The sequence below is a fragment of the Theropithecus gelada genome, chromosome 13 (genome assembly GCF_003255815.1).
Source record: "Theropithecus gelada isolate Dixy chromosome 13, Tgel_1.0, whole genome shotgun sequence".
NCBI lineage: Eukaryota > Metazoa > Chordata > Mammalia > Primates > Cercopithecidae > Theropithecus > Theropithecus gelada.
Window position 1 is genome coordinate 52,415,598 of NC_037681.1, and position 27,772 is coordinate 52,443,369.

Genomic DNA, 27,772 nt, shown 5'->3' on the forward strand with positions numbered 1-27,772 from the left:
GACCTCGGCCGGCCGGGCGTGGGGCCAGGCGGCGGCGGCAGCGGGCGGGCCGGCGGCCTGGGGCCCTACCTGAGGCTGTGTACCAGCTCCCGGCGTGACTGGCTTCCCGGCAGACCACTCGGTTGGACATCTTGGTGCCTGTGCCGCCTATGGTGCACGAGGATGAATGAGGAGGCGGCGGCGGCGGCAGGAGCGGCTCCGCGAGGGGACGAGACACCGCGGGCCCAGCCCAGGAGGAGGCGGCAGCGGGGAGGGGATCAGCCCGGCCCAGGAGGAGGAGGAAGAGGAGGAGGCGGCGGCCCAAGAGGAGGAGATGGCAGCCGGGGCGGTGGCGGCGGCAGCAACAATCACCACAAACTCCGGCCACCGCCGGAAGATGGGGCCCACGGCGGCCTCACCGAAGCCCGGAAAGCCCTGGCCCCGGCCCCTGGCGTCCCCGCTGCTGCCCAGCCGGGGCTGGTTCCGCCAAGCCGCCCTCACGGCCCCCTCCCCTCCCAGCTGGCCTCCTCGAGCCACCGCGGGTGACCCCACCCCCGTGACTCCGCGCCCGCCCCCGCCCCCCACCCCCCGCGGGGCTCCCCGCACCCACCCCCACCCCCGGCAGGGCCCTCCAGCCCGGCCGCCCGCCGCCGGCCCCGCCCCGCTCCTCCTCCCGGCCGCGCGGCGAGGTTAACGGCGGAAACTGGACAGGCCTGACGGCATCTGGGGTCGGGCAGCCCCGCGAGGAGGCAGCGGCGGCTGCAGCTACGCGCACACAAAAGCCCAGGGCCGGGGCCTGAACCGGGGAAGGCAGACCCGAGAAGAGCCAACGCTTCCTTACTCGCCACTCTAACGGGTCCTGCCCACTGAGCATGCCCAGCACCGCTGCCTAGCCCGCCGAGGAATCTCAACGTGCACGCTCCGCTCTCCGGGGTTTAGCGGCAGCAGAGGCTGGGAGGTGGGGGCAGGGCGCGGGGAGCAGGACGCAGCCGCAAGGCAAGCCCCCTCCCCCAGCCAACTTCCTCAAATGGAGAGCACCTAGGGCTCGTGGATGCGGCATTCCACGAGGACAGTCCCGCGGGTATCCAACATACACAGGCATCTTTCATGGATTCGCACCCCCAAGGTCTCATTCCTAGGGTGGCCACGCCGGAAAGTTCATCTGTAGAAGCAGGCACGTGGTAAAGTGTGCCTGTGGTCCTGCAACTGCTAGTTTTTGCTTCACAGGGTCACCCTTACCACCTAACGGTGGCTTTGACACTGTAACCATTTATCTTGTTTCATGTTATATTTATGTAGGTGCATGTCTTGATCTCGCTAACTAAAGTGCTTGATATAACTAGCCTCAGTTACCCTCAACTGTAAAATGGGGACACTCAAGGAGTGTACCTAGGATTACAAGAGCTGCTGAATGTGAATAGCCTGACAGGGTAAGCATACGACAAATATTATTTTCACCCTTGTCATCTTATAAATCCCAGTATTACACATAAATGTCAGCAGCAAATAATTTTTTTACAATTGTGTAAGAATCACAGCAAAGGAGGCTATCTTGGACCTCTGAGGAAATGTTATTGTTACAGAGTACACCATTGCAAAAGTAGGAATAGAGGAAGAGAAAGTTGCATACATCCAATGAAAGTTTTGGGGCAAACACTATGTTTGTAACTGCATGGACATGGTACCTCCTGCCTATAATCCCAGCACTTTGGGGGTCTTAGGCAGTAGGATTGCTTGAGGCCAGGAGTTCGAGACCAGCCTGGAGAACATAGAAAACCCTGTTTCTATAAATTTTTATTTTTTAATTATCCGGGCGTGGCGGCTTCGCCTGTGGTCCTAGCTACTTGGTAGGCGGAGGCAGGAGGATCACTTGAGCCTAGGACGTCAAGGCTACAGTGAGCCATGATCATGCCACTGAATTCCAACCTGGGCAACGTACGCAGCAAGACCCTGTCTCAAAAAAGAAAAGAAAAAAAATTATATCTGAGTTTCATACTAAACAAGCCCCTGATAGATTCCAGAGTAGATGACTGGCTGTCTAATATTCAAGTTTACTTTTTGAAGCACTATTCTGTTTCCTGTCCTCCTTCCATCTTCTCCAACTTTAGGGCCCAAGGATTTTGTGCAGTATCCCTGTCCTAAAGCCTAGTCAATTACTGGAACACTTCTGATTTTCATACCTTTTTCTAATTAGGTTAAAATCTCCACTGTATATTTGTTTACTCAAATTTTACCCTCTCCACCAACTTGCACAAAACATCATACGCAACCAAAAAATGGACATACCATGTAGCCAAAACGTCTTTCTTTTCTTTTTTCTTTTTTTTTGAGACAGTCTTGCCCTGTCACCAAGGCTGGAGTGCAATGGCTCGATCTCGGCTCACTGCAACCTCCACTTGCTGAGTTCAAGCGATTCTCTTGCTTCAGCCTCCAGAGTAGCTGGGATTACAGGTGACCGCCACCATCCCCAGCTAATTTTTGTATTTTTAGTAGAGACGGAGTTTCACTATGTTGGCCAGGGTGGTCTTGAACTCCTGACCTCAGGTGATCCACCCGCCTCAGCCTCCCAAAGGGCTGGGATTACAGGCATGAGCCACTGCAGCCGGCCCAAAGCCACTACTTTTAGAAGTAACAGAAAAAAGAAGGCTGGAGCTCTGATTACATGATACTGTTCTGAGTACCAAAACTCAGTGATCATTGATGAAATGTAAACTTTTTGTTGTAAGTTTCAAGAAAAGGAAACTGCCCTAAGTGTTTATATGATGATGGTTCTTGTAGTTATTTATTGCTGATTTTGTTTCTATGGAAAAGAAGGGGCGGAGAAATTGGATATGATTAAACAAAGAAAGCTTAGTATTTCAGGCCCTTCAAATTAGAAAGTCAGATTTGAGTCCTGGCCCTGTCACTCATCAGCTGTGTGACCACGGGCATCTAGTACTTTAACCTTTTCTAGCCTCAGTGTTATCTGTGAAATGCAAACAGGAGTAATATCTAACTCATAGGCTTGCTGTGAGAATGATTAAGGTACGTTAAAATGCTTCGTAAGCTGTTCTTTATAAATATTTGTTATTATTATTATCCTCTACTCCTAGCAACAATTCTAGGTCTCATTCCAAACTAGTCATCTAATTTAAAATTCAGCTTTCTCCCTATTAAAATGCTCTACTGAAATTTTCTTGCTGGTCAAACTGAATAAAGACCACAATGCAACTGAACTGAAAGGTTAGCAGATATTATGTTATCTCTAGGATGCTCTCAATATATGGCACAATTATTCCCCGTGTCCACTTTATTCTAGCTACCTTACTCAAGTACACTCTTGAAAGAAGTTGAAACTATTCATTTATTCACCTCCCCTAAATTAAGGAAAATTAATATAATGCAAATACTTTGTATTTTAGGAGAAGCTTATTTGACAATACTGTACAATTCTCATGTTACTATCAACAATTTCCATTATATCCACTAGTGATTTTCGTTTGACACTCCATAAGCATTATTCATAGTAGGAAGCAAGGAGGAAACCTTTATTAACAGCCAATCCTTATGAAGCTAAGACTTCAAGAAATAAGAAGGAAGGCCAGGCACGGTGGCTCCTGCCTATAATCCCAGAACTTTGGGATGCTGAGGCAGGCGAATCACAAGGTCAGGAGTTTGAGATCAGCCTGGCCAATACGGCAAAACCCCGTCTCTACTAAAAATACAAAAATAGCCAGGCGTGGTGGCAGGTGCCTGTAATCCCAGCTACTCGGGAGGCTGAGGCAGGAGAATCGCTTGAACCTGGGAGGCAGAGGTTGTGGTGAGCTGAAATCCTGCTGTTGCACTCCAGCCTAGGTGACAAGAGCAAGACTCTGTCTCAAAAAAAAAAAAAGAAAGAAAACAGCATATCCAATATTTACTGCAGCACTCAGTAGTAGCAAACAACTAGAAACAACCACAATGTCCATCAACGTGAAACTTGTTAAACTAGGATATACATATGCACCCGTTAAAAAGAATGAAGTGGCTGGGCACAGTGGCTCATGCCTGTAATCCTAGCACTTTGGAAGGTTGAGGCAGGAGGATCACTTGAGGTCAGGAGTTCAAGACCAGCCTGGACAACATAGCAAGACAAAAAAAAAAAAAAACTAAAAATAAATTTTAAAACGTAGCCAGGCACAGTGGCACACGCCTATGGCCTCAGCTACTTGAAAGGCTGAAGCGGGAAGATTGCTTAAGCCCAGGAGTTTGAGACTGCAATGAGCTATGATCACACCACTGCACTCCAGGCTGGGCAACAGAGTGAGACCCTATCTTTAAAAAAAAAAAAAAAGAAGAAGAAGAATTAAATGGGACTATATACTAGTATGGAAAGAGTTTCAAAAAAGTGAAAAAAGCAAATTACAGAAGTATGCTTCCATTTGTATAGGAATGAATACTTGTAATTTCATATACTTGCATATGCACGGAATACTTCACGGTAATAACTTCTAGAAGTAACTGGATGGCTGAGGTGGAAGGATGGAGAAAGGATTTAACCTTTCCAATGTATGTCTTTGTGTATCTTTTGTATTTTGTGCCATATACATATACTACATACCAAAAAAAAAAAACACCTCTATTTTTACATCTTTAGGCTTGATTTTGAATCTACACGGCAATATTAAACTGACCATTTTTAGATTCTACTTATCCACAACTGACAGCTTTAGAAGCACCCTAACACTGAAAGCCCTGTAGATCAGAAAAATATTTTACAATAGTAACACAGCATTTTGAACAAATCAAGAGAAGAGTTTAACACAGAGAAGGTCTTTTGATTTCAACCAAAACTGGTGTTCTAACCTAGTATCAGTCAACTTTGTCTCTGTCTACCTTAGAAAACCAAACTTGATAAACAACATTTATTAAATACTGTATATCTGAACACTGGACTAAGTATATTAGATATTTAATAATTCCTGTCAGATAAAAATTTATTCATTTCTAATGTTTTGTAATACAATTTTTTATGTAGAGCTTTTTTCCATATTTATTTATTTATTTTTTTTTTTAGATAGAGTCTCGCTCTATTGCCCAGGCTGGAGTGCAGTGGCTCGATCTTGGCTCACTGCAAGCTCCGCCTCCTGGGTTCACGCCATTCTCCTGCCTCAGCCTCCGGAGTAGCTGGGACTACAGGGCCCGCCACCACGCCCGACTAATTTTTTGTATGTTTAGTAGAGACAGGGTTTCATTGTGTTAGCCAGATGGTCTCGATCTCCTGACCTCGATCCGCCTGCCTCGGCCTCCCAAAGTGCTGGGGTTACAGGCGTGACCCACTGTCCCCGGCCCTTTTTTCCATATTTATTAATATTTAGGATTGTCAGAAATGGAATAACAGAGTCAAAAGATATAAGGAGCCAGGCGCAGTGGCTCACATCTATAATCCCAAAATTTGGGGAGGCCAAGGCAGGAGGATCACTTCAGTTCAAGACTTGAAGACCAGCCTGGGCAACACAGCAAGATCTCATCTCTACTAAAAATAAAACAAATTAGCCTGACATAGTGTCATGCCCCTGTAGTACCGCACCCTGTATTACGAGCTACTCAGGAGGCTGAGGCAGGAGGATTGCTTGAGCCCAGGAGTTCAAGGCTGCAATGACCTATGATTGTGCCACTGCAGTTCAGGCTGACAGAGCAAGACCCTGTCTCCAAAAAAAAAAAAAAAAAAAACACACACAAAGCTTTGTTAAAGACTGGCAAAGTTGTTTTTGTTTTATTTTATTTTGTTTTGAGACGGAGGTCTCGCTCTGTTCCCCAGGGAGTGCACTGGCACAATCTCAGCTCACTGCAGCCTCCACAGCCTCTCAGGATCCAGCAATTCTCCTGCCTCAGCCTCCCGGGTAGCTGGGATTATAGGCACGCACCACCATGCCTGGCTAATTTTTGTATTTTTAGTAGAGATGGGGTTTTACCATATTGGCCAGGCTGGTCTCGAACTCCTGACCTCTGGTGATCCGCCTGCCTTGGCCTCGCAAAGTGCTGGGATTACAAGTGTGAGCCACCATGCCCAGCCAAAGGCTGGCAAGGTTTTTTAAAAAACAATTATTCATTACCAACTACCCCTTTTATCACTGGTGACCTATTTTCCACTATTTTATTACTTTTCTTCTTTGCTAATTTATACCCAGAGATTGTATTTTAATAAGTGGATTTTCGGTTATAACCACTCACAGGTTCATCTTTTGTGCCTCATTTTTCCAGTCTGATATGTCATCAGGCCTCCAATTGTTAATGCCATTTTGGAATCCAGTCCAGGAAAATACCTGGCTACAGTTTTGTATGCTCCTCCTAAAACAATTCTGTCACTTCTAACAGGAAGTTATCCATCTTAAAATCCCACTGTACCTTCTCCTAAATGACGTTCAAATAAAAGTTCAATATTCTTCCTTTAGGTGCATCAGAACTAGGTAGATGATCTCCTTCTATCCAACCCACTCTTCTCCCTTTTTTTTTTTTTTTCAATTCAAGGTTTCTATTTCCTCCAGGAATCTATTCCTGATTCACTCTACTGATCCTCCCAACTAACCTACCCACCAACGTAATTCATGAACTCACTCTTAAGGGATACAGTAGGTTTTACTCAATTTTTGTATTTATTTACTAAACATCATCTGCATTAAATGGTCAAAGGTTAGGAACTGTTTATATGCTTCCCAGTTACATATAATATACGACACCAAAGTATAATAGTAACTTTCTTTTTTGTTGTTGTTTTTTTGGGACGGAGTATCGCTCTGTCACCCAGGCTGGAGTGCAGTGGTGCGATCTCGGTTCACTGCAGCCTCAGCCTCCTGGGTTCAAGCAATTCTCCTGCCTCAGCCTCCCGAGTAGCTGGGATTACAGGTGTCAACCACCACGCCCAGCTAATTTTTGTATTTTGGGTAGAGGCAGGGTTTCACCATGTTGGCCAGGCTGGTCTCAAACTCCTGACATCAGGTGATCCACCCACCTCAGTTTCCCGAAGTGCTGCGATTACAGGCGTGAGCCACAGCACCAGGCCATATAGTAGTAACTTTCTAAATTGACTTCCATTTAACCAATTTATGAGAGTAAGTGGAGCTCTCCATTCCCTCAGTAAAATAACACTGAATAATGCCCATGAATAAACTGAACTCTTGAAGCTACTGTGCTACACTCTTTAAGAAACTCTCAGCTGGGTGTGGTAGCTCACGCCTGTAATCCCAACACTTTGAGAGGCCAAGGCAGGTGGATTACTGGAGGTTAGGAGTTCAAGACCAGCCTGGCCAACATGGTGAAACCCTGTCTCTACTAAAAATACAAAGTTAGCTGGGTGTGGTGGTGTGCGCCTGTAATCCTAGCTTTTAGGGAGGCTGAGGCAGAAGAATTGCTTGAACCCAAGAGGCAGAGGTTGCAGTGAGCCGAGATTATGCCATTGCACTCCAGCCTGGGCAAAAAGAGCGAAACTCTGTCTCAAAAACACACACACACACACACACACATATAGAGAGAGAGAGAGATGGGTTTGAATCCCTGCCAAAAACTTAATTCCTCTGTAACCTTAAGGAAATTATTCAAATGTTTCTTCATCTATAAATGAAGTGTTAAACTAGCTGGGCGTGGTGGTGTGTACCTGTAGTCCCACCTGCTCAGGAGGCTGACGTGAGAAGATGACTTGAGCCCAGGAGTAAGCTATGCTCTCACCACCGGGCTCCAGCCTGGGTGACAGAGCAAGACCCCGTCTCAAAAACAAATAAATAGGCTGGGTGCAGTGGCTCTCACACCTATAATCCCAGCACTGTGGGAAGTTCTGGCAGGTAGATAGCTTGAGGTCAGGAGTTCGAGTTCAAGACTAGCCTGGTCAACACAATGAGAACTCGTCTCTGCAAAAGCTTAAAATAAAAAAAAAAAATCAGCCAGGTTCAGCAGTATACCTATAGTCCCAGCTACTCAGAAGGCTAAGGCAAGAAGCTCACTTGAGCCTAGGACTTCAAGGTTGCAGTAAGCTATGGCCATGCCATTGCACTCCAACCTGGGTGACAGAGCAAGACCTCATCTCTAAATAAATAACGTATTAAAATTAAAATTAAACCTACCCCAAACTTTGAGGGGTGAGGAATATGTTTATGACCTTGATGGTAGTTATGGTTTCAGTGATCTATAGTTATCTCCAAAGTAATCAAGTTGTATATATTAAATATATACAGCTTTTTGTTCAATTATACCTGGATAAAGTGATTTTTAAAATAAACAAAAAATAGGGATAAATTTTTTAAACTTAAATCCACCTCACAGGTTCAAGGATTAAATGACAACTCATGTAAATATTTAGCATACTGCCTGGCACATAAGTACTCAAGTAAGTATTACGTAGACTGCCAGGAAAAGACATTCCTTGCCAGGCACAGTGGCTTGCACACCTGTAATCCCACCATTTTGGGAGGCCAAGGCAGCAGAATCACATGAGGTCAGGAGTTTGAGACCATCTGGGCAACACAGTGAGACCTCACTTCTTAAAAAAAAAAAAAATTGGCCAGGCATGGTGGCTCATGCCTGTAATCCCAGCACGTTGGGAGGCCGAGGCAGACAGATTGCCGGAGCTCAGGAGTTTGCGACCGTCCTGGGCAACACGGTGAAACCCCGTCTGTAGGAAAATACAAAAAATTAGCCAGGTGTAGTGGCATGCGCCTGAAGTCCTAACTACTGGGGAGGCTGAGGCAGGAGAATTGTTTGAACCTGGGAGGCGGAGGTTGCAATGAGCTACTGCACTCCAGCCTGGGCAACAGAGCGAGACTCCATCTAAAAAAATTAATAAAAAGACATTTCTATTCTCAGCCCTTACCACTAGACCAAGTATTGCATATTTACACTTCCAAAACTAGAATATCTTCTAATCGGTCCTTAACCAGAGGTATCAGAATGCCTTAAAGATTTTTGTCAGGCTGGACACAGTGGCTCACACCTATAATCCCAGCACTTTGGGAGGCTGAGGCGGGCGGATCACCTGAGGTCAAGAGTTCAAGACCAGCCTGGCCAACATGGTAAAACCCTGTCTCTACTAAAAATACAAAAAGTAGCCGGGCACGGTGGCACGTACCTGTAATCCCAGCTACTGGGGGGACTGAGACAGGAGAATCGCTTGAACCCAGGAGGCAGAGGTTGCAGTGAGCCGAGATTGTACCACTGCACTCCAACCTGGGCAACAGAGCAAGACTCCATCTCAAAAAACAAAAACAAAAAAGGCTCTGTCCCATTGGGTCATGTTCACCAGGTGACAGCTTTAGAAGCCCCTTAACACATACATAATACTTATATTATGTACAAAATTTGTATTTTTATATTGATTTTTATGTTTATATTGTTTATACTTATATTTGGAAAGGTCCCCCAAGTAGCTCTGATGAGAATCGTTGGTAAACAACCACTGCTAAAGATATGATCTCTTAATAAGATTACCCAATTATGGGTGTGGTGGCTCACACCCATAATCCCAGAACTTTGGGAGGCTAAGGTGGGCAGATCACCTGAGGTCAGGAGTTCAAGACCAGCCTGGCCACCATTTTTACTAAAAATACAAAAATTTGCTGGGGACAGTGGCGTGCACCTGTAATCTCAGCTACTCAGGAGACTGATACAGGAGAATCAAGCCTGCGAGCTGGAGGTTGCAGTGAGCCAAGATCACATTGCACTCAAGCCTGGGTGACAGAGCAAGACCTTGTCTCAAAAAAAAAAAAAAAATTACCCAATTACTACTCAGATGTTAAAAAATCACTAAAAAGACTTGGGTGGATTAACTTATGAGTTAGCCAAATAACCAAAATAAATTTGATAGAATACTTACAAAAACTACTATATAAGAAGATCCCAGTATGTCCAGGTTTTTCCTATTCAGATATATAGATCTGCAGATGTAAACCAAAAACATAGCACCTCCCACAAGTGTCAGTTCTACTAAAATAAGTATTTCCTGTGTTAAAGAAAACTATAAGGCATACCTAATCAGCATTATTTATTTATTTATTTATTTATTTATTTATTTATTTATTTTTATTTTATTTTTTTTTTTTGAGACAGATTCTCACTCTGTTGCCCAGATTGGAGTGCAGTGGCACGATCTTGGCTCACTGCAACCTCCGCCTCCCAGGTTCAAGCAAGTCTTCTGCCTCAGCCTCCCGATCAGCCTCCCGAGTAGCTGGAACTACAGAAGCGTGCCACCACGCCCAGCTAATTTTTGTAATTTTAGTAGAGACAGGGTTTCACCATATTGGCCAGGGTGGTCTCGAACTCCTGACCTTGTGATCCACCCGCCTCGGCCTCCCAAAGTGCTGGGATTACAGGCGTGAGCCACCGCGCCCAGCCAATCAGCATTAAATTTCTAACTTTGCAAAGGCCTTAACAGGTTTAGCTTGGAGACATACGACTTTAATAGGCTTCTTTCAATTTTGGCACTGACATTTTAAGCTAGATAATTCTTGGGGAGGGAGAAGATGGGCATGCAGGTTGTCCTATTCATTGTTAAGATGTTTTAACAGCATCTATACGCACTAGATGCCAGTAGAACCCCACCTAGCTGGGCATGGTGGCTCATGCCTGTAATCCCAGCATTTTGGGAGGCCAAGGCAGGTGGATCACAAGGTCAGGAGTTCAAGAACCCCACCTGATTCTAGTCGTGACAACCAAAATGTGTCCAGACATCAACAAGTGTTCTCTGGGGGAAATGGGGGTGGGGAGAGATCATCACTCCTCTTTGAGAACCACTGCTCTAGTGGATGTTTTTTCCTGGCTCTTTTATGGCAGTTTCTCTATTTTCTGAGCTAGTGAGCCATCTCCATTTCTTCACAGGGGACAATGAGAATAGACCCCAAAAAGAACTGGCTGCTGCTTTTTATTGCAAAGAGAAGCAATGAAATTCAGCAACACATTGGTAGAACCGGATTTGAATTCCCATTCAAAAACTTACCAGCAGTGTTGTCTTGAGCATGTCACTTAACCTCTCCAAGTCTGTTTCCTCATCTGCAAAATGGGAATAATAATATCTACTTTGCAGAGCTGCCATATCAGAGATCATTTAAGTAAAAATGTACTATGCCTGAAACTTAGTAGGAATGCAATAAATTATAGCTATTACTATAAATGTTGATAACATTAGAGGATATTGTATCCCCTTTGCAATGCTTTTATTAGTACTCCAACTTTATTGTACATTAGAATCACCTGTGATACTTGTTAAGCCATTGAAGACGCCCAGATCCCACCCTCAGAAAGGTCCAGAAACAATGCTGAGAAAAATTGGCTGAATATTTTACATTATACTTGACTGCTGTATTTTCTCTCTGTTGTAAAACTCTGCAGCATTTGAAGACAGAAGAAAAAGAGAAATTCATAAAACAATCATGTAAAATATGTGTCATATAGAACAAAAACTACTTTAAAATAATGGTGTTTTGACAGTTTATTTTGAAGGTCATTTTAAAAACAAAGTTAAAGACAATCTGAGAAAAAATTGCACAGAATACACTCATTAAATAGGTATGGTTTATGGTGATTAAATCAAAATAAGGGAAATATGTTCTCTTCTGCAATTCCAGAAATAGGTTCTGTTGTCCGGAAGGTTCTTATACATCCAAAAAGGGGGGATAATCATGGCAATTAAAGCTGCCTCTTAATCATGTAAATCTACAGTAGCAACTAAATTTTTCTGTTCTTCCCATTAAGTCAGTTTCGATCTTCAAACTGTGCCTTGTTTTTTAAAAGATAAGATGCTAGAAATTCAATGGGATTTGGTGGTCTGTAAGGGAAAAGAAATCCAAAGTTTAGAAATATATTTCCTAGATGTGTTAATTTAAACATATTGTTCCATAATGAAAACTCATCTTTTTAAGTTTAATTTTCATTTCACAGTCAAAGGACATTTGTAGTAAATAAAATAAATGAGATAAGCAAGCAAATTAATTAGCCAACAAAATAGTTTAATGAGACTGAAATTTTTGTATGGCTTAAATCTAGTTATGAACTCAATTTTAAAACATGTTTTAAAAATGTATTGACAATGGGATGATCATTACCCCAAAGAGAATAATGACTTGAAGGGGTCACATGGATGGCTTCTGAGATGCTGGCAGTATTCAGTTTCTTGATCTGACTGCAAGCTACACAGGTATGTTTAGTTTGTGAAAATTCATCAAGCTGTATACCTATGATATGTGTAATATTCTGTGTAATATCCTTCAATAAAAGAACAAAAATAATATAGGACAGTGGATGTAGCATCACTAAGACATGTAGATGAACTCAAGTGACTAGTCAAAGAAGCAACACTAATACAGATAAGTAGGTTATGTTTCTTTTCTAAAAGCTACTTCTTTCTTTCTTCAAATACTTAAAATAAATAATTCTAATACTATTTAATACAACTACAGTGCACCTAAGAAGATAAACACATCTATAAAACTAAGAGGAGATATTTCATATTAACACTTTTTTTTTTTTTTTAGACGGAGTCTCGTTCTGTCACCCAGGCTGGGATGCAGTGGCCGGATCTCAGCTCACTGCAAGCTCTGCCTCCTGGGTTCACGCCATTCTCCTGTCTCAGCCTCCCGAGTAGCTGGGACTACAGGCACCTGCCACCTCGCCCGGCTAGTTTTTTGTATTTTTTAGTAGAGACGGGGTTTCACCATGTTAGCCAGATGGTCTCGATCTCCTGACCTCGTGATCCGCCCGTCTCGGCCTCCCAAAGTGCTGGGATTACAGGCTTGAGCCACCGCACCCGGCCCATATTAACACTTCTATGTAAATTATTCTTGCTGAGAATACAAGTCCAAAGATGAAAAACTGGGGAGACATCTATTTTCAACTCTACTATGAAAAGGCATATTGAAAATGTGTTTACAAGGCCGGGCACGGTGGCTCAAGCCTGTAATCCCAGCACTTTGGGAGGCCGAGACGGGCGGATCACAAGGTCAGGAGATCGAGAGCATCCTGGCTAACATGGTGAAACCCCGTCTCTACTAAAAAATACAAAAATAAAAAAATTAGCCAGGCGAGGTGGCAGGCGGGCGTCTGTAGTCCCAGCTACTCGGGAGGCTGAGGCAGGAGAATGGCGTGAACCCGGGAGGCGGAGCTTGCAGTGAGCTGCGATCTGGCCACTACACTCCAGCCTGGGCCACAGAGCAAGACTCCGTCTCAAAAAACAAAAAAAAAAAAAAAAAAAGAAGAAAATGTGTTTACAATAATCTCAAAACATTCCCAGAGCACTTTAAACAGCCCTAAGAGCTATCTACAAATAGACAAGATTTTTCACGTAGTATTTAGGGTTCACATGATGAATTATTTTACCAGAACTCTTTACTTAAAAAATGTATTTGGGGCCAGGCGCAGTGGCTCATGCCTGTAATCCCAGCACTTTGGGAAGCCGAGGCGGGTGGATCACGAGGTCAGGAGTTTGAGACAATCCTGACCAACATGGTGAAACTCCGTCTCTACGAAAAATACAAAAATTAGCCGGTCGTGGTGGTGCGCACCTGTAATCCCAGCTACTCAGGAGGTTGAGGCAGGAGAATCACTTGAACCCGGGAGGTGGAGGTTGCAGTGAGCCGAGATCGCACCACTGTGCTCCAGCCTGGGCAACAGAGCAAGACTCTGTCTCAAAAAAAAAAAAAAAAACACACAATGTATTTGACCGGGTACAGCGGTGGCTCACACCTGTAATCCTGGCACTTTAGGCGGTCAAGGCAGGCAGATCACAAGGTCAGGAGTTCGAGACCAGCCTGGCCACCATGGTGAAACCCTGTCTCCACTAAAAATACAAAAAATTAGCCGGGCATTGTGGTGCATGCCTGTAGTCCCAGCTACTAGGGAGGATGAGGCATGAGAATCACTTGAACCCCAAAGACAGAGGTTGCAGTGAGCCAAGATCAAGCCACTGCACTCCAGCCTGCCGCAACAGAACAAGACTCCATCTTGAAACAAAAACATACTTGGGCTGGGCATGGTGGCTCACGCTCATAATCCTCACACTTTGGAAGGCCAAGGCGGGCAGACAGCTTGAGCCCAAGAGTTCAGAATCAACCTGGGCAACATGACGAAACCCTGTCTCTACAGAAAATACAAAAAATCAGCCAGGCACGGTGGCACACACCTGTAGTCACAGCTACTCAGGAGCATTAGGTGGAAAGATCGCTTGAGCTTGGGAGTTTGAGGCTGCAGTAAGGCATGATTGTCCCCACTGTATTCCAGCTGGGGCAACAGAACAAGACTCCATGTCAAAAAAAAAAAGAAATTTTTTTTTTTTTACAAAAAATATATTTACTGGCCAGGTGCAGTAGCTCACGCCTGTAATCCCAGGATTTTGGGAGTCCAAGGAGGATCACTTCCAAGCCTGGGCAAGATAGTAAGACCCCAACTCTTCAAAAAAGCTTAAAAATTAGTCTGGCATAGTGGCACACGCCTGTAGTCCCACCTACTCAGGAGGCGGAGGTGAGAGGATTGCTTAAGCCCAGAAGGCTGAGGCTGCAGTGAGTGGTGATCTCGCCACTGCACTTCAGCCTGGATGACAGAGCGAGACCCTGTCTCAAAAAAATTAACAATAAAAGAAAAAATTTTAATGTATTTAGGAGCTTGAACTTAAAAATTTCTTCAAATGTTTTTCTAGCATTTAAAGTAATATTTGGAGGCCAGGCGTAATGGTTCATGCCTGTAATCCCAACACTTCGGGAGGCCGAGGCAGGTGGATCACCTGAAGTCAGGAGTTCCAGACCAGCCTGATCAACATGGTAAAACCACATCTCTACTAAAAATACAAAAATTAGCCAGGCGTGATGGCAGGCGCCGGTAGTTCTAGCTACTCTGGAGGCTGAGGCAGAAGAATTGCTTGAACTCAGGAGGCAAAGGTTGCAATGAGCCAACATTGTGCCACTGCACTCCAGCCTGGGCAACCTAGCAAGACTCTGTCTCAAAAAATAAATAAATACAGTAATATTTTAAATTTCTAATATATTAGTCTTCCCTAGAGGAAAAACAAAAAAATAGAAAAGATACCATTTTTTTTTTCCTTTTTTTCCTTTTTTTTTTTTTTAAGACTAGTCAAGTGCAGTAGCGAGAAGGCAGGGAAGGAGTAGAATAGGGGAGTAAGGGCCAGGCGCGGTGGCTCACGCCTATAATCCCAGCAGTTTGGGAGGCCAATGAGGGCAGATCACCTGGGGTCAGGAGTTAGAGACCAGCCTGGCCAACATGTTGAAACCCCGTCTCTACTGAAAATACAAAAATTAGTCACGTGTGGTGACACACACCTGTAGTCCCAGCTATTCGGGAGGCAGGAAAATCATTTGAACTGGGAATCAGAGACTGCAGTGACCTGAGATTGTGCCACTGCATTCGAGCCTGGGCAACAAAGACTCTGTCTCAAAAAAAACAAAAAACAAAAAAAAAACAGGCTAGGCGCAGTGGATCACCTGAGGTCAGGAGTTCGAGACCAGCCTGGCCAACATGGTGAAACCCCATCTCTACTAAAAATACAAAAATTAGCTGGGTGTGCTGACAGGCACCTGTAATCCCAGCTACTCAGGAGGCTGAGGCAAGAGAAATGCTTGAACCCAGGAGGTGGAGGTTGCAGTGACCCGAGATCATGCCACTGCATTCCAGCCCTGGGTGACAAGTACAAAACTCTGTCTCAAAAAAAAAAAAAAAAAAAAAAGTAGCAGAATAAGGAGCTTGATCTGTAAGACTATCAACAATCGAGTTAACTCACTACCTTCAGACCAGCCAAGACACCCATATTTTAATTGTTGATAGTAGAGCCAAGATATAGCTCACAGTCATAAATAAATAGTAATTTACAAATATAGCCATCAAAAACAAATATTTACTGCTCATTCATATAATTTTTATATAAACAAATTATTCTAAGTTAATAACTCACTTTTACTATAAGAAAAGATATATTTCCTTTTTTTTTTTTTTTCTGAGGCAGGGTCTCACTCTGTCACCCAGGCTGGAGTGCAGTGGTGCAATCACAGCTCACTGCAGCCTCAAACTCCTGGGCCCAAGCCCAAGCAATCCTCCCACCTCGGCCTCCCAAGCAGTGCGGGTTAAGGCATACACCACCACACCTGGCTGAGATGAGACATAGTTCCATCAAGTTCTTTATCAAGTTATGTCAGTTTGCTATTATAATGTTTATTATTATTCTTTGAATAAAACAGAATATGCACCTAATAAATGTTGACTAATCTAACTTGCAAAACCAATTTTCTTATTAGATTTGCTTACACAAAAAAGAATTTAGATGAGAAATACTGGGGAAAATATGTTAAAGAAAGAGAAATAATTGTACTCTTACTACTAAGAAAATTTAAGGCCAGGCTCAGTGGCTCACTCCTGTAATCCCAGCACTTTGGGAGGCCGAGATGGGCAGATCACAAGGTCAAAAGATCGAGATCATTCTGGCCAACACAGTGAAACTCTATCACTGCTAAAAATATAAAACCTAACCAGGCGTGGTACTGGGTGCCTGAGCTGCTCAGGAAGCTAAGGCAGAATCGCTTGAACCCATGAGGTGGAGGTTGCAGTGAGCCAAGATCGCGCCACTGCACTCCAGCCTGGCGACAGAGCGAGACTCCAAACCCTGTCTCTACTAAAAATACAATAACCAGCCAGGCATGGTGGCAGGTGCCTGTAATCCCAGCTACTCGGGAGACTGCGGTAGGAGAATCGCTTGAATCCCGCGAGGTGGAAGTTGCAGTGAGCCAGGGCTGCACCACTGCACTCCAGCCAGGGACAGAGAGCAAGATTCTATCTCAAAAAATAATAATAATAGGCCAGGCGCAGTGGCTCATGCCTGTAATGCCAGCACTTTGGGAGGCTGAGGCGGGCAGATCACTTGAGGTCAGGAGTTCAAGACCAGCCTGGCCAACATGGTGAAACTCCATCTTTACGAAAAATAAAAAAATTAGCCAGGCATAGTGGCACACACCTGTAATCCCAGCTACCCAGGAGGCTGAGACACAAGAATCACTTGAAACCAGGAGGCACAGGTTGCAGTGAACAGAGATCACACCACTGTACTCCAGCCTGGGCAACAGAGTAAGACTCTGTCTCAAAATAACAATAATAATAAAAAATTATAATCATGAAGACTATGGAGAGACATAGAAAAATGTTATGTCACAATAAGTAAAAAGAAGATTCAAAATTACATGTATATCATGATCACAAATCTTTACAAATATGCATATGATCTAAGACTGGTGGGAAAAAATTTAAATGTCTGAATTATGAGATTATGGCTGAGTACTTTCTTAAAAACTTTAACATCCATAAATCACACAAAAAAGTTGCTATACATAACTAATGATATTTCATATAGGGGAATCTATTTTGCTTTCTTTACTAACTCCATTTGTGGACACAATTATCTTACCTTTCCTTTGCAAGCACAGCAAGTCCCTGTAATAAGATAGGCACAACTGTCTGATCCAGGTAGGCACGAGTTGGCAAAGACTGGAGATCTACCTTCTGCTTTGATGACTTTTCTGCATTAATCTTCTCATTTTCTACTATCCTCTAGTGAATTCAAAAAAAAGTACATGAACATTTCAAATAAATGTTATTTTGAGTGCTAAACAAAACTAATGGAAATATGACACTAATAGAAAAGGCAAATCAATGACTAGAAAGATGGTACTAGACCACAAACTTCTCTGCCCAAAATAAATTCAGACCCATCTTTCAATCTCACTCAAGCTCTTTCTCTCCAAAAGCACCACATTATCTCATTCTTCTAATGTCATGTCTCAAGATCCTACTCTTTCTCCCTTTCCTTCTGACTTTGTAGGAGTAAACACAAATCCTTTTTTCTCTTTTTCATGTAAGTATCTTCTTAGAGTGTGTTCCCAAAAAAAACTGGACGTGACACCAAACAGCACCAAATCATAGTAAGAAAGCTGGTCACAGCAGAGACAGCAAGCTTCAGGGTCCAAGGCTTATACACTCAAGAGAATAGAGCTAAAATTTATTACCATTGTCTTGTATTCACTGTTGTCATTTTTATGGTTACCCTCTATTTATCACGATGAGAATGCTTTTCCCTTTATGTTTATTTTTTAAAGAAATACATCCAGCCCAGGCAACTGCAAAATCCAGTCTTTACCAAAAATACAAAAATCAGGCCGGGCATGGGGGATCACGCCTGTAATCCCAGCACTTTGGGAGGCCAAGGTGGGCAGATCACGAGATCAGGAGATCGAGATCATCCTGGCTAACACGGTGAAACCCCGTCTCTACTAAAAATACAAAAAATTAGCCGGGCGTAGTGGCAGGCGCCTGTAGTCCCAGCTACTCAGGAGGCTGAGGCGGGAGAATGGCGTGAACCCGGGAGGCGGAGCTTGCAGTGAGCCGAGATCACGCCATTTCACTCCAGCCTGGGTGACAGAGCGAGACTCCGTCTCAAAAAAACACAAAAATTGAGCCAGGCGTGGTAGTGCGTGTCTGTAGCCCCAGCTACTCAGGAGCCTGGGGTGGGAGGATCACTTGAGCTCTAGAGGTGGAGGTTGCAGTGAGATGAGATCATGCCACTGCACTCCAGCCTGATCGACAAAGCAAGGCCCTGTCTCTACATAAACAAATAAATAAATCCATGATTTTAAAAAATGAACAGGTTTAAGAAAATACATTATGTAAATAACAACCCCAAAATGAAGAAAATTATTAACAAAAAAATCATTCGTGTCACATTTAAATGAATGAAGTTTTCCCCATTCAGACAGGTAACACTAAAAACCAATTATTAATTATAATTAAAAATAAATGAAGTTTAAAAAATAATATTTTCTTCTTCACAACCCTCAAATTTTGGAGCTATCAAATAAATTCGGGCTAACATTCAGAGCATTAAAAAGTAACTTATTGCCTCCGTCACACTCACATTTTTAAAACTAATGTATTAAAGTATTTTGCGGCCTGCGCGGTGGCTGACACCTGTAATCCCAGCACTTTCGAAGGCCAAGGCAGGCCGACCACGACTCAGGAGTTCAAGACAGCCTGACCAATATGGCGAAACCCCGTCTCTACTAATAATACAAAAATTAGCCGGGCGTGGTAGTGGGCACCTGTACTCCCAGTTACTCGGGAGGCTGAGGCAGAAGAATTGCTTGAACCCAGGAGGTGAAGTTTGCAATGAGCCGAGATCACACCACTGCACTCCAGCATGGGCGACAGAGAAAGACTCCGTCTCAAAAAAATAAAATAAAAAAGAACTAGACAGGCATGGTGGTGCACACCTGTAATCCCAGCTACTTAGGAAGCTGAAGCAAGAAAATCACTTGTACCCGGGAGGCAGAGGTTGCAGTGAGTTGAAGTCATGCCACTGCACTGCAGCCTGGGTAACACAGCAAGATTCCGTCTCAAAAAGGGGGAAAAAAAGGCCGGGCACAGTGGCTCATGCCTGTAATCCCAGCACTTGGGGAGGCCCAAGCAGGTGGATCCCGCGGTCAGGAGTTCAACACCAGCATGACCAACATGGTGAAACCCCGTCTCTACTAAAAATACAAAAATTAGCCAGGTGTAGTAGTGCGTGCCTGTAATACCAGCTACTCAGGAGGCTGAGGCAGGAGAATCACTTGAACCCGGGAGGCGGAGCTTGCAGTGAGCTGAGATCGGGCCATTGCACTCCAGCCTGGGCGACAGAGTGGGACTCCGTCTCCAAAAAAAAGTTGCTTTTTAAAAAAAATTTTAGATATTTAAAATGGGGGCTGGATGTGGTAGCTCACGGCTGTATTACCAGCACTTTGGGAGGCCGAAGCAGGGGGATCGGCTGAGTCCAGGAGCTCAAGACCAGCCTGACCAACATGGTAAAACCCCATCTCTACTAAAATTACAAAATTAGCCAGGTGTGGTGGTGCACACCTGTAATTCCAGCTACTTGAAAGGCTGAGGCAAGAGAATCGCTTGATCCTGGGAGGTGGAGGTTGCAGTGAGCCCAGACTGCACCACTGCACTCCAGCCTGGGTGACAGAGCAAGACTCCATCTCAAAACAATAAAAAAAATAAAAATGAAAGAGACAAAAAAATAAAATAAAATAAATAAGAAATGGCTGTAAAAGGACAAAACAGTATTCCTAAGAGCACTTTCATTTAAATGAACTTTTGCTTCAATCATACTCAAACTAGATATAAAAGAGTCGACAAAGAAAACTTTTTCTACTTTTAATTTTATTTTGGTAAAAGTGAGAACAAACCTTTAATCACATTATCTGTAACATATATAGCATGGTTTCCAAAGACACTTCCCATAACTATGTCAGAAAACTTCTGCTTATGATTTTTCATTCTAATTTTGGAATTAAAAGATAATTTTCTATTAAATACAAAGTTTTTTAATCTATAAAATACTATTTATTTGTCCATGGACTGAAAATTTTATTTTTCATTAGTAAATTTCAACAGATAATTAGCACACCATCACTTCAGAAATTCTAACTAAGCCTTTGTAAAAGTCACCTTTCCATTGCAGAAAAGACTATACAACTTCATTATTTCTGAAAACTGACAGTATCATCTTAAATGAATTTTCATCCCCTAAATCAAAATCCACTATGTTCAAAACTTCACGTTGATCACAACAAAGACAATGCGGCAAACTTCAAAATCTCACAGTGTATTTCCTAAAAACAGTCCTAACTTCCAGTCACAGTATACATATACAATAAAAACTACTCGAGACCAGGCGCAGTGGCTCACATCTGTAATCCCAGTACTTTGGGACGCCAAGGCAGGAGTTTGCGCGCAGGAGCTTGAGCGCAGGAGTTTGAAACCAGCTTGAGCAACATAGTGAGACCCTGTTACTATTTTTTAGAAAATAATTTTAGGCCGGACACAGCGGTTCACGCCTGTAATCCCAGCACTTTAGGAGGCCGAAGCAGGTGGATCACAAGGTCAGGAGTTCGAGATCAGCCTGACCAACATGGTGTAACCCCGCCTCTATTAAAAATACAAAAATTAACCAGGCGTGGTGGCATGTACCTGTAATCCCAGGACTCAGGAGGCTGAGGCAGGAGAATCGCCTGTCCAGCCTGGGCGACAGAGCAAGGCTCCATCTCAAAAAAAGAAAAACATATTTTAACTTGTGAGTTACATGACATTATAATGCCTACAATAAGAAAGCCAATAAGAAAGAGCAGTGCGGCTGGCTGTGGTGACTTACGCCTGTAATCCCAATACTTTGGGAGGCCAAGGCAGGCAGATCACCTGAGGTCAGGAGTTCAAGAACAACCTGGTCAACATGGAGAAAACGCAACTCTATTAAAAATACAAAACAAGCCGGGTGTGGTGGCACATGCTGTAATCCCAGCTACTTGGGAGGCCAAGGCAGCAGAATCACTTGAACGTGGGAGGCGGAGGTTATGGTGAGCCAAGACCGCGCCATTGCACTCCAGCCCAGGCAACAAGAGCAAAACTCCGTCTCAAAACAAAAAAAAAAAAAGCAATGCCTGAGCAACTCCTATAACTCTTGTAATAAATTTCTTAACCAAATCCTCCCATTTATTTCATTTGAACATTTATGAATTATCTACTATGTGCCAATTGTGATGCTCAATTTCACTTAAGTCAAAATCTTGAACTAATCTAAAAATAGATATATCCAAACTACCACAAACAAACAATGAGCTGGTAAGACAGTGTAGAACAGTGATCACAAAAAGGGAAGAAATGAGGTGAGTACTAACTATGACTGTCCCAGCTTCCTGCTTTCTGCCTGGAGAACTTACAGGATGCAGTATAGGGAGAGAGAATGTGAACAGAGCCTAGTAGTCTCCCTGAGTTGAGAAGACAGAGTTGAAAATTCTGGGAGACCAAAACAACTAAAATTTGCAAGGCAGAGCACTGAAGAGAAGAAAGGTGCGTGGAGACAAGAACTGCACAGAAAAAGACTAAAGATATTGCCTTCCAGTCTTCAGGTGAATACTTATCAATAGATGGTTATAAGTCAACTACCCAAGGCCAGGGAAATAACCATCTTGTGTTAGTCCATTTGCATTGCTATAAAGAAATACCTGAGGGTGGGTAATTTATAAAGAAGAGAGGTTTATTTGGCCACAGTTCTGCAAGCTACACAAGCATGGCACCAGCATCTGCTTCTGGTGAGGGCTTCAGGGAGCAATGAATCGTGACAGAGACGGAAGGGGAACTGGTGTGTCACATAACGAGAGGGAGCAAGAGAGAAAGGAGTAGGTGCCAGGCTCTTTAACAATCAGATCTCATGGTAACTAATAGAGTAAGAACTGACTCATTACCAAAAGATGGCACCATGCCAGTCATGAGGGATCTGCCCCCATGACCCAAACACCTCCCACTAGGCCCCACTTCCAACACTGGGGGTCACATTTCAACATGAGACTTGGAAGGGACAAATATCTAAACTATATTACACCAGGAGGAACAATCCTTGCAGCTCACACAAGCTGGAAACAGTTTGTGTTCCAGTGACACAGGGGGAGAAAATCTCATAATACGCCAGCTGTGGTGGCTCACACATGTAATCCCAGCACTTTGGGAGGCCAAGGCAGGTGGATCACCTTAGGTCAGGAGTTTGAGACCATCCTGGCCAATGCGGTAAAACCCCGTCTCTACTGAAAATACAAAAATTAGGCAGGCATGGTGGCACACGCCGGTAATTCCAGCTACTCGGGAGGCTGAGGCAGGAGAATCACTTGAACCCAGGAGGTGGAGGTTGCACTGACCCAAGATTGCGCCACTTCCAGCCTAGGCGACAAGAGCAAAACTCCATCTCAAAAAATAAAAAAAAAAAAAGGTGAAACACTTGCACCCGGGGGGCAGAGGTTGCAGAGAGCCGAGAGCGCGCCACTACACTCCAGCCTGAGTGACAGAGTGAGACTCCATCTCAAAAAAAAAAAAAATTATAATGTATTCCCGCCGGACGTGGCGGCACATACCTCTAGTCCCAACTACTCAGGAGGCTGAGGTGGGAGGATCACTTAAGACCAGGAGTTTGAGACTACAGTGAGCTATGATCATGCCACTGTATCCCAGCCTGGGTGAAAGAGCAAGACTCGGTCTTAATGTAACAAACCTACACGTTGTGCACATGTACCCTAGAACTTAAAGTATAATAATTAAAAAAAAAAAAAGAAAAAAAAAGACTCGGTCTTAAAAACAAACAAATAAATAAATAAATACATTTGGCCGGGAACAGTGGCTCACACCTGTAATCCCAGCACTTTGGGAGGCTCAGGCAGGTGGATCACGAGGTCAGGAGATCAAGACCATCCTGGCCAACATAGTGAAACCTCACCTCTACTAAAATACAAAAAATTAGCCAGGCGTGGTAGCTCCCAGCTACTTGGGAAGCTGAGGCAGGGGAATCGCTTGAACCCGGGAGGCGGAGATTGTAGTGAGCCGAGATTGCGCCACTGCACACCAGCCTGGCGACAGAGCAAGACTTTGTCTCATTAAAAGAAAAAAAAAAAAAAACCATGTATAATATATTCTATATGTTCACAACAGAAAAAAGCATAAGTAGGCCAGGTGCAGTGGCTCACACCTGTAATCCCAGCACTTTGGGAGGCTGAGGCGGGCAGATCACTTAAGGTCAGCAGTTTGAGACCAGCCTGACCAACACAGTGAAACCCCGCCTCAACTAAAAATACAAAAATTAGCTGGGAATGGTAGTGGGTGCCTGTAATCCCAGCTACTTAGGAGGCTGAGACATGAGAATCACTTCAACCCGGGCGGCAGAGGTTACACTAAGTCGAGATCGCGCCATTGCACTCCAACCTGGAGATAGAGCAAGACTCAGCCTCGAGAAAAAAAAAAAAGAAAAAGAAAAAAAGTTAGGTAAACTGGTCTTTTTTTTTTCTTTTTTTTTTTTTTTTGAGACAGCGTCTCACTCTGTCACCCACCCTGCAGTGCATTGGCATGATCTTGGTTCACTCCAGCCTTGGCCTCCCAGGCTCAAGCAATCCTCCCACCTCAATCTCCTGAGTAGCTGGGACTATAGGCACACGCTTTTCTTTTTTTTTTTTTTTAGATGGGGTCTCACTATGTTGCCCAGGCTGGTCTTAAACTCCCAGATTCTAGGAATCCTCCCACCGTGGCCTCCCAAAGGGCTGGGATTACAGGCATAAGTCACATCCCATGGCAAAATTTTTTTTTTAAATCATGGCTGAAATTCTTCCAAATTTGATGAAAATTCTAAACCACAGATCCAAGAAGCTCAATGAATCCTAAGCAGAAGCATTAAAAGAAAAACACTGGCCGAGCACGGCGGCTCACACCTATAATCCCAGCACTTTGGGAGGCTGAGGTTGGCGCATCACGAGGTCAGGAGATCTAGATCATCCTGGCTAACACAGTGAAACCTCCTCTACTAAAAATACAAAAAAAATTAGCTGGGCGTGCCTGTAGTCCCACCTACTTGGGAGGCTGAGGCAGGAGAATGGTGTGAACCCAGGAGGCAGAGTTTGCAGTGAGCCGAGACCACACCACTGCACTCCAGCCTGGGCGACAGAGCGAGACTCCATCACAAAAAAAAAAAAAGAAAAGAAAAGAAAAAAACTACACCAAGACACACCACAACCAAATAACTTTAAAACACTGATATAAAGAAAATCTCAAAAGTAGCAAGAAGACATTATTGAGGAGCAAAGATAGGAACGATAGCAAGCTTCTTTTCAGAAACAATGTCTGCTAGAAGATCGTGAAGCAATCTACAACTAACAAAAATATCTTCTAAAAACAAGGGCAAAATAATGACTTTTTCAGACATTCAGAAGCTGAAAAAATTTCTTATCAGCAGAAGTGAACTACAAGAAATGTTCAAGGAAGCATGGGCAGGAAGAAAATGATACCTTTTGGAAAGATGGAAATCTAGACCTACACAAAAGAATGAAGATCTCCAGAAACGGTCAATATGTGGATAAATGTAAAATTCTCCTTTTTTTGTACTGTTTAAATATCTTTAAAGTGACTTTTTTTTTTTGCTTTTGAGACAAGGTTTTGCTCTCTCACTCAGGATGGTGTGCACTGGTGCAATTAGGGCTCACTGCAGCTTCGGCCTCCTGGGCTCAAGTGATCCTCCTGCTTCAGTCTCCCAAGTAGCTGGGACTGTAGGCACCTACCGTCACACTCAGCTAATTTTTCTTTTTTTTTTTTTTGTAGAGACAGGGTTTGTAGGCTGGTTTCAAACTCCTGAGCTGAAGCGGTTTACCAGCCACCATGCCCAGCCAACTTTTTTATTTTTGAGATGGAGTCTCACTCTGTCGCCCAGGCTGGAGTACAGTGGCACGATCTCGGCTCACTGCAACTCTGCCTCCGGGGTTCAAACAATTCTCCTGCCTCAGCCTCCTGAGTAGCTGGGATTACAGGGGCTCGCCACCACGCCTGGCTAATTTTTGTATTTTTAGTACAGATGGGCTTTCACCATGTTGGCCAGGCTTGAAATCCTCATCTCAAGTGATCCACCCACCTCAGACTCCCAAAGTGCTGGGATTACAGGTGTGAGCCACCATACCTGGACTGTATGCTTCATTAAAAAACAAGACGTGTGATTCAGTTTGGATAAATGAGAATAAAAGCATTTCTAACCACAGTAATAATAGTAATAGCTGTTAATATTTTTTCTAGCCTTGGCCAGGCACGATGGCTCACACCTATAATCCCAGCACTTTGGGAGGCCAAGGTGGGCAGATCACGAGGTCAAGAGATAGAGACCATCTGGCTAACACAGTGAAACCCCGTCTCTACTAAAAAAAAATACAAAAAATTAGCCGGGCATGGTGGTGGGTACCTGTAGTCCCAGCTACTTGGGAGGCTGAGGCAGGAGAAGGGCGTGAACCCGGGAGGCGGGGCTTGCAGTGAGCCGAGATCTTGCCACTGCACTCCAGCCTGGGCAACAGAGTGAGACTCCGTTTCAAACAAAACAAAACAAAACAAAACAAAAACAAAACAAAAAATTTCTAATCTTTTACTATGTGCCACACACACTCTTAAGCAATTTGCCTGTATCTTCAGCCCCATAAGGCTCAGAGAAGTTCAGTAACTTGTTCAAGGTCACCAGAAAGTATGTTGGGAACCGTATTTTCAACCTAGGCAGGTTGACATTTTTGCAGTAGAATTAAGTTGTATTACTAATTTTTTTTTTTTTTTAAGACAAAATCTCGCTCTGTCGCCCAGGATGGAGTACAGTGGCATGATCTCGGGTTCAAGCGATTCGTGATTCTCCTGCCTCAGCCTTCCGAGTAGCTGGGATTAGTAGAGACGAGGTTTCACCATGTTGGCCAGGCTGGTCTGGAACTCCTGACCTCAGGTAATCAGCTCGCACTGGCCCTCAAAGTGCTGGGATTACAGGGGTAAACCACTGCGTCCGGCCTTATTTTTGGGGGGGGGGGGGCGGGGAGAAGGGAAGAGGGACAGGGTCACGTGCTGACACCCAGGCTGGAGTGCAGTGGTGCGATCATAGCTCACTGCAGCCTCGACCTCCCCAGCTCCAGCAATCCTCTCACTTCAGCCCAGGAGTTACTGAACTCTAAAAAGAAATAAATACTTATTAAATGTTGACTCCTCCAGCACACTATTCTGCTACAAAGACCAACAGATTTCCTAATTTTATTTTTTACTTTTTTTTCTTTTCTTTTTTTTTTTTTTGAGACGGAGTCTCACTCTGTCGCCCAGGCTGTAGTGCAGTGGCGCGATCTCAGCTCACTGCAACCTCAGTTTTCCAGATTCAAGCGATTCTCTGGCCTCAGCCACCCGAATAGCTGGGATTACAGCCATCCACCATCATGCCTGGCTAATTTTTATATTAGAGACGGGGTTTCACCACGCTGGTCAGGCTGGTTTGGAACTCCTGACCTCAGGTGATCCACCAGCCTCGGCCTCCCAAAGTGCTGGGATTACAGGCGTGGGCCACCGTGCCCAACGAAGGGTTTCTTAATTTTAATATGCGATTTTTACGTAGCAACATCCCAAAAGATCGATTAAAAGCCACCAAGCAAAATGATTTAGACAGTATCCCTCAAGAATGTGTTTCATAATAAAAATTCAATCCTTTGGCTCAAACCTAATTTGTATGTCTGCACACCAAGAAGCATTAGTACTAATAAAACAAGCTACCCATAACTTGATACCATTCAGTTCACGATAACAAAGTTTTCCCTTGTGCATAGTAACCTAGTAAAAGCAGATTCCAAGTTTTCTCCAGCTCGCAAGAGACAACACAGATGAGGCATAGGAACTGGGCGAGTTACCTCAACGTTGTCTGTGAGACCATACTCAGAGTGAGGATTTTCTGCAACCTAGAAAACAAAACACCGGTCACAGAGATAAAAGTCCCCCCTTTCTCGCTGCCTCTCTGAACACTGCCACCCTGAATTCAGGGCCTCCTGATACCTGCGTTTGTCCCTCCAGCATCTGCTCCGGCTCCATGGCGGACCCTGCAAGTCACAGTCCCCGGATACCAGTCTTGGAAAACAAGAAGAGCCACGAGTTACCTGGGAGATTTCAACACGAAGACGCCAGGATGGAGTGCAGCCCAGCCCGCGACCCCGCCCCTCACCCCCACCTGGGCGCGGGAGCACCCCGAGCAGTAGAGCGGCAGAGTGGGACAGTCCACAACTGGGCGCCTACGTGGGGTCTGGAAACTCTACGACAGTTCCAAGTACCTAGAATGAGTGAGAAACTGGGGGAAAGGAAGCTGATTACCCGCGCCCAAGCCGTTCGTTCTTAGGAGCCCTGCACCGCGCCACCAACTCCCAGCACCAACAGCTCAGGCCGTAAGTGACGGCTGTCGCACGACTGCCGCGCC

General features: G+C 44.3%; 2 protein-coding genes across 7 annotated transcripts in view; both read right to left on the reverse strand.

Moving 5' to 3' along the window:
- The window catches only part of MEMO1 (mediator of cell motility 1), a 145,344-nt gene extending 144,412 nt beyond the window's left edge, over positions 1 to 932 (reverse strand). Inside the window, exons 1-2 of one of the 3 annotated variants that reach the window (XM_025354545.1) lie at positions 821 to 932; positions 70 to 147 (exon numbers count right to left, since the gene is read on the reverse strand). In XM_025354545.1, coding sequence (XP_025210330.1) covers positions 70 to 130 — 61 coding nt within the window. In that variant the 5' untranslated portion in view covers positions 131 to 147; positions 821 to 932. Of the gene's footprint in view, positions 1 to 69; positions 545 to 820 lie in introns of those variants that run through there. The other 2 variants (XM_025354548.1, XM_025354547.1) reach the window with 2 other exon arrangements.
- A 599-nt stretch (positions 933 to 1,531) lies between these two features.
- On the reverse strand, positions 1,532 to 27,772 carry DPY30 (dpy-30, histone methyltransferase complex regulatory subunit). 4 transcript variants are annotated; one of them, XM_025355010.1, is made up of 7 exons: positions 27,670 to 27,746; positions 27,358 to 27,429; positions 27,216 to 27,263; positions 17,375 to 17,517; positions 11,173 to 11,304; positions 10,919 to 10,971; positions 8,286 to 8,602 (listed from the first exon to the last, which is right to left on the reverse strand). In XM_025355010.1, the coding sequence occupies exons 2-6, from the start codon at positions 27,391 to 27,393 to the stop codon at positions 10,968 to 10,970; spliced, it is 363 nt and encodes a 120-aa protein (XP_025210795.1). In that variant the 5' UTR covers positions 27,394 to 27,429; positions 27,670 to 27,746; the 3' UTR covers positions 8,286 to 8,602; positions 10,919 to 10,967. The 4 variants fall into 4 exon arrangements, with proteins under 4 accessions (XP_025210799.1, XP_025210795.1, XP_025210797.1 ...); XM_025355014.1 differs by lacking the exons at positions 8,286 to 8,602; positions 11,173 to 11,304 and adding an exon at positions 1,532 to 1,929 and having other exon boundaries at positions 27,670 to 27,772; XM_025355012.1 differs by lacking the exons at positions 8,286 to 8,602; positions 10,919 to 10,971; positions 11,173 to 11,304 and adding an exon at positions 11,383 to 11,746 and having other exon boundaries at positions 27,530 to 27,772.